Source organism: Camelina sativa, unplaced genomic scaffold (genome assembly GCF_000633955.1).
Source record: "Camelina sativa cultivar DH55 unplaced genomic scaffold, Cs unpScaffold16203, whole genome shotgun sequence".
In the NCBI taxonomy this organism is placed as follows: Eukaryota; Viridiplantae; Streptophyta; class Magnoliopsida; order Brassicales; family Brassicaceae; genus Camelina; species Camelina sativa.
In genome coordinates, this window is record NW_010937220.1 from 1 (window position 1) to 312 (window position 312).

At 50.6% G+C, this 312-nt stretch overlaps 1 protein-coding gene across 1 annotated transcript; it reads left to right on the forward strand.

Annotated features, from left to right (window-relative positions):
• Positions 1–3: 3 nt before the first annotated feature.
• On the forward strand, positions 4–309 carry LOC109132063 (ferredoxin-2, chloroplastic-like; the record flags this gene model as incomplete). The annotated part of the gene is made up of 1 exon (XM_019243192.1): positions 4–309. A coding segment is annotated over exon 1 (306 nt), but the record flags the coding sequence as incomplete, so codon positions are not given.
• Positions 310–312: the final 3 nt, after the last annotated feature.

Sequence of the window (312 nt, forward strand, 5' to 3'; positions counted from 1 at the left end):
AAAATGGCTTCTACTGCTCTCTCAAGCGCCATCGTCGGAACTTCATTCATCCGTCGTTCAACAGCTCCCATCAGCCTTCGTTCCCTTCCATTAGCCAACACACAATCCCTCTTTGGTCTCAAATCAGGCACTGCCCGTGGTGGACGTGTCACAGCCATGGCTACATACAAGGTCAAGTTCATAACCCCTGAAGGTGAGCAAGTTGTTGAGTGTGACGACGACATTTACGTTCTTGATGCCGCTGAGGAAGCTGGAATCGACTTGCCTTACTCTTGCCGTGCTGGTTCTTGTTCGAGCTGCGCTGGTAAAGTT